The 5665-nt window shown below is 40.8% G+C and overlaps 1 protein-coding gene across 2 annotated transcripts in view; it reads right to left on the bottom strand.

Moving 5' to 3' along the window:
- Positions 1 to 2770: 2770 nt before the first annotated feature.
- npvf (neuropeptide VF precursor) overlaps positions 2771 to 5665 on the bottom strand; it is a 21968-nt gene continuing 19073 nt past the window's right edge. For both annotated transcript variants that reach the window (XM_070439089.1, XM_070439088.1), the window contains 3 exons: positions 5415 to 5503; positions 3251 to 3657; positions 2771 to 3036 (listed from right to left, as the gene is read on the bottom strand). In XM_070439089.1, the coding sequence (XP_070295190.1) occupies positions 2934 to 3036; positions 3251 to 3657; positions 5415 to 5498 (594 nt within the window). In that variant the 5' untranslated portion in view covers positions 5499 to 5503 and the 3' untranslated portion in view covers positions 2771 to 2933. The remainder of the gene's footprint in view (positions 3037 to 3250; positions 3658 to 5414; positions 5504 to 5665) is intronic.

The raw sequence follows: 5665 nt of genomic DNA, 5'->3' as shown, positions 1-5665 counted from the left end.
CTTTACAGACTATCTCAATAAATAAAATTTAGCGGGTGGAGTAGGGAAATATGTTTACATAATTAGTCATTTCTAATACTTCTCGCATTTTGTAGCTTACGTTTCTGGCTGTAATGGGGGCCAAGGACCTGAAGTTGACAGTGTGGTGGATGCTACCTTGCATTCTGTCACACCGTCTTGCCATCGCCTCAACCTCGACTGGGAATAAGGCCTGTTTCAGGGATTTGTTTCTGAAGACCATTCTTCACAGGAAGTGTTGATATTATTAAATGTGTTACACTTGTTTTCTCTATTTTTAAGTAAGCCAAAACGTTCTGGTCTTCAGGAACAAGTCCCTGAAACAGGCCTTATCCCTGCCCGAGTCCAGGTTGTGGCGATAGAAAGAGGATTTGAATTCGGAAGAGCCCTGAGATGTTATGGATAAAGTGGTCCAGATCCAGGTTACAGGTCATCTGATTGTGAAGGCGGGAGGCGGCGGCGCAGGGATCCGCTGCAGTGGTCCAGATCCAGGTTACAGGTCATCTGATTGTGAAGGCGGGAGGCGGCGGCGCAGGGATCCGCTGCAGTGGTCCAGATCCAGGTTACAGGTCATCTGATTGTGAAGCGGGAGGCGGCGGCGCAGGGATCCGCTGCAGTGGTCCAGATCCAGGTTACAGGTCATCTGATTGTGAAGGCGGAGGCGGCGGCGCAGGGATCCGCTGCAGTGGTCCAGATCCAGGTTACAGGTCATCTGATTGTGAAGGCGGGAGGCGGCGGCGCAGGGATCCGCTGCAGTGACGGTCAACATCATGTCTCGGGCCACCTGACTCAAAGCAAGCATCTACCCCGATGTCACAAAACTGTTCCAACAGCTAAACCCTGGGCTGACTACTGCACCCTACCACACGCTTACCATTTATTTATATTCTGTACACACTGAAATAAATGTTTGTCTACCAGACCAATGCAATAGTTATTTCACCTTACTACACCACTAACKTATATACTTTAATATAATCCTATGCTGCTAATGCACTGAACTTATTTAACTCACTATGCAAATGGGAAAATAATACTATAACCCTATAGGCTGTTTTTTAAATCTTATTTCCCATTAGCCTATATCTTTTATCTGCATGCCTAATGTACTTGATATAGTCTATTTTGTATTTTTATTACTATGTTATATATTTACAATGTCACTTATTTTAATTGATATGCTATGTTACTTATTTGACTACTATGTAACTTTTGTCGCCATAGCACTGTGTAAGAAAGCTGCAAGTACATGACAATAACGTTTTATTTGACTGGATATGATTTGTRGTCACCAGTGGATACAGGTGACCAGGACTGGCCCTCCTTATCTGATATATTTTGCACAAACATAATCATTTATAGTACTTTTCCACAAACCTTTTTTTTCCAAATGGGAATGGCATCCAACGTATCTTAAATAACAAAAAATATACAATACCAGTCAAAAGTTTGGACCCAGAGTAACCTCTGCTGCAGAGGATACGTTCATTAGACTTACCAGCCTCAGAAATTGCAGCCTAAATAAATGCTTCAGACTTCAAGTAACAGACWCATCTCAACATCAACTGTTCAGAGGAGACTGTGTAAATCAGGCCTTCATGGGCGATTTTGACTGGTAGTGTATATATATACAGTATATATACATATAAATATATACACATATCTAATACACATATCTTCTAAAAATATATTTTCCTTTATTATTTTCCCCTAACCGTAGAACCCCTCCCCTAATTGGAGTGAACTAATGGACAACAACACTTCCAGCTCATACACTCTATATACATTTTAKGGACACAATGTATTTTACAATAGTTATCTTTTGTTTGTTTTTAATCCTACCTTTCAGCAAACATCAACCCCTCCCATCTATCTCTGAAGACCATACAGTTTAATTTCCATTTTGCCTAAGACAGATGGTTACTTAAGGCAAAGATGGTAGTAGGGTGGTTGGTCAGGGTGGATAGGTGGGCGTATAACGTGAACATCTATCCACCTAGAGGTTGTGAGTTCGAATCTCATCATAGATTTAGGCATTTTAGTTATGTTGCAACTTTTCAAATACTTACTACTTTTTACCTACTTTGCAACTACTTAGCATGTTGCTAACACTTCCTCTTACCTTAAATGTAACCCTTTTAGCCAACCCTTCCCCTAACCCTAACCTTAACCCTTTAACCTGACTCCAAACTTAGCCCTAAACTTAACCCTAACCCCTAGCCTTGCTACCGTTAGCCAGCTAGATAATGTTAGCCACCTAGCCACTTAGCTAGAATGTGTAGCATATCATACATTTGGAAATTTGTAACATATAGTAAGTTGGAAATTCGTAACATATTGTACGTTTGCAAATTCGTAACATATAATACGAATTGTTATTCATAACATATCATACAAAATGGGTGATGGACATCCACAAATTAATACATATCATATGAAACATAACATAGCATACTAAATAGAGTGTGCAAGATTTACTTACAAAATAATACAAACTGCTCTGAGACCAGGTTGGCCAGTCAGCCAACTCCATCCCAGCCAGCACCTGGTCTAGCTACAGTATTACATGATTAACCTATCTATCATTAGCTAAGTAGGCCTACTGTTTTTGTTTTTTTTTCAATTGGGAGGAGAGGGGAGGCAAGAGAGACGAGAGAGAGTGGTTGAGAAGTGGAACATTCAGAAGTTGACGTTTGGTAGACCACTTTGGACCTATCCATGGTTCTGAAACGAATGACATCCAAATCAARGGTAAAATCGATAATATCGTTTTAATTTGTGCTTTACATGATTAAGTAACGATATGCCACCAATTTAACAATATTCATACATTACATAGTAGATCAAAATTACGAAAAAACATATGCGACCCAGGTCATGAAAACGGGACCCGCTTCTGTGGCGACAGAGTTCTTTCAAGAGTTCCAGAGGAGTAAATCCAACGTTGAGCTCTTCAGAGTCTTCTCCCGTGTCTCTTCTTCCTCTGAGCCAAAATCAGAATATTTATAGTCTTGCTGCCTGAAGAATGAAAATAGATGTACATTTTGAAATTATAGGCCTATGGGGCTTGCCCATTTGAAAGTCTATAAATTGAAGCCTAAATGGTACTGTATCTGTTTTCCATATATATATATATATATATTAAATAGTAATGCAATTATGTAATAGGCTACCTTATGTTATTGGTCGAAACATGCTACAAAAACACCATTATTCGTCAATGTAGGCTTACCTGATGTTTCCATTTGGCACGGGTTCGGACCTGCGTGAGAAAAAGGCCATGGCTCGGGAAGGATACCGACGGCTGAACTCATTCCTGCCGAACCTCTGTGGCAGGGTGGCGGAGGGCAGTGTCCCGACATGGGGACACTCAATACACGACGTCGGTTCCATTGCGCCAGACCCCTGTGCTCTTCCAAACCGTTGCGGTAAATTGAGGGTAGTTTTGGGTGAGTGGGTGTCGTCGGGTAGGGAGTCCCGGCCGAAGCGCAGCGGGAGGTTGGCATGAAGGTGTGACGTTTTGACAGGTGGCGGGTAGAGTCGGACCATGGTTGGTGCTAAGCTGACTTTGCCGCTGGTCGGCACTACGTTGATTTRGAAATCATCCACCTCGATARTCCGTCGTATTTCATTGCTTGTCTGAAAAGCAAAACGCAGGMAAAAAAACATAAAATATTCCTCTTTCCCTCATCTTATTTTGTGTGTGTATAAAATCTAGATATAATCACACAAAAATGAATATTATTGATGTCTATTCGTTAACTGGTAACGAAGGCTGCAACTTGACTGTTCGTTAACTGGTGAAGAAGGCTACAACTTGATTGTCATATCAAATCAACAGAGCAGCATTGCACGGCCAATTTAGCAGATCTTTTTTTAACCTGATATTTACTCGGAAACTATGGAATCATAATATAAATCAAATGTATTTTTACATCAGCAGTTGTCACAAAGTGCTGAACAGATTCCCTAAAACCCCAGAGAGTAAGCAATGCAGAAGCAGAAGCGCAGTGGCCAGGAAAAACTCCCTAAAAGGACGAGTGTTCCTGGTGTGCATGATTGTCAGACTGATGGCTAATCAGAACATAAATATGTAGCTCAGTTCAGATAGTAGAACATTGTGCCACCTTGTTTTAATAAGCCAAAATATTATGATTTGGTAATAAATTCATATTCATAAACCCTTATTTTTTCACAGGTAAGTTGACTGAGAACACATTCTCATTTACAGCAACAACCTGGGGAATAGTTACAGGGGAGATGAATGAGCCAATTGTGGGGATGATTAGGTGGCCAGATTGTGAATTTAGACTTACTCTTACAATAAGTTCCATGMGATCTTTAGTGACCACAGAGAGTCAGGACACCTGTTTAACATTCCATCCAGAAGACAGAACCCTACACAGGGCAATGTCCCGGTGTATTGGGATATTTTTTTTAGACCGGAGGAAAGGGTGCCTCCTACTMGCCCACCGACACCACTTCCAGCAACATCTGGTGTGCCATCCAGGGAACAACCAGGACCAACCCTGCTTAGCTTCAGAAGCAAGCCAGCAGTGGGATGCAGAGTGGTATGCTGCTGGCAATTCTGTTAGTAGAACATTCTGCCACCTTGTTTAAATAAGCCAAAATATGATGCTTTGMTAAGAAATACGTAGGCTTAGTTACCATTCATTAAGAGCTGCATCAAAACTCTGTAATGCCCTTTACATTATTTCCAGATAATCTATTGACAAAAGCAGCTCAAAACTCACCTTTTTACTTTGGCTTTTATTTAGTGGGTCTTTTTAGGTGTTTTCCATTGTATATAATGTGTTATTACTATGAGTGGTGTTTTAGGCTTCATGTTATCCTGTTGTCTCTGCTTTTACTCTGATTCATTTTCCATTAATTGGTCTTTTGACCAATCAGATCAGCTCAATTGCCCAGAATTGGGCTGCCTGTATAAACGCAGCCTMTGAGCTGCAATTAGCAAGCAAATAATTACCAACTAGGTTAGTTGATTTAAATCAAGTTTACAATAAAAAATAATAATTAATAACAATAATATAGACTATCAATTTATTATTATCTCTACTTAATTATCTAATGTTGACATTCAATTGTATGTTGCTACATTTGACCTCTTTTTTTCAAGCTTCTTATTGACAAAACTTTTTTATTTTACCTTTATTTAACTAGACAAGTCAGTTAAGAACAAATTCTTATTTTCAATGACGGCCTAAGAACAGTGMGTTAACTGCCTTGTTCAGGGGCAGAGTGACAGATTTTCACCTTGTCAGCTCAGGGATTCAATCCTGCAACCAACTGGTTACTAATCAAACATTCTAACCACTAGGCTACCTGCCGCCCCACTACTGCTTTAGAGGTCATTTTGGGTGTAGGGTTTTGCTTACCTGAGGGTGCTGTCGCTGACTGGTGGTGTGTCTGTCGTTGTCGTTGGTCATGGACATTCTGTACGCCCTAGAGTCAGAGGCCATCACCCCTTGGAACCCAAAACACCCCAGAATAACCAAGGTGAACATCGACATGGTCGTCCTCAAAGTGGCAGTGACAGGAAGCATCTTGTCTCTGTGGAACATTGACTACCCTATCTTATACCTCTGTCCCCATGACCGTCACTGGCTCTTAAAGGGTTTACAACACA

This window comes from Salvelinus sp. IW2-2015, unplaced genomic scaffold (assembly GCF_002910315.2).
Source record: "Salvelinus sp. IW2-2015 unplaced genomic scaffold, ASM291031v2 Un_scaffold1402, whole genome shotgun sequence".
Lineage (NCBI taxonomy): Eukaryota > Metazoa > Chordata > Actinopteri > Salmoniformes > Salmonidae > Salvelinus > Salvelinus sp. IW2-2015.
The sequence above is the reverse complement of the archived record's forward strand: the minus strand, read 5'-3'. Positions and strand labels throughout refer to the sequence as shown.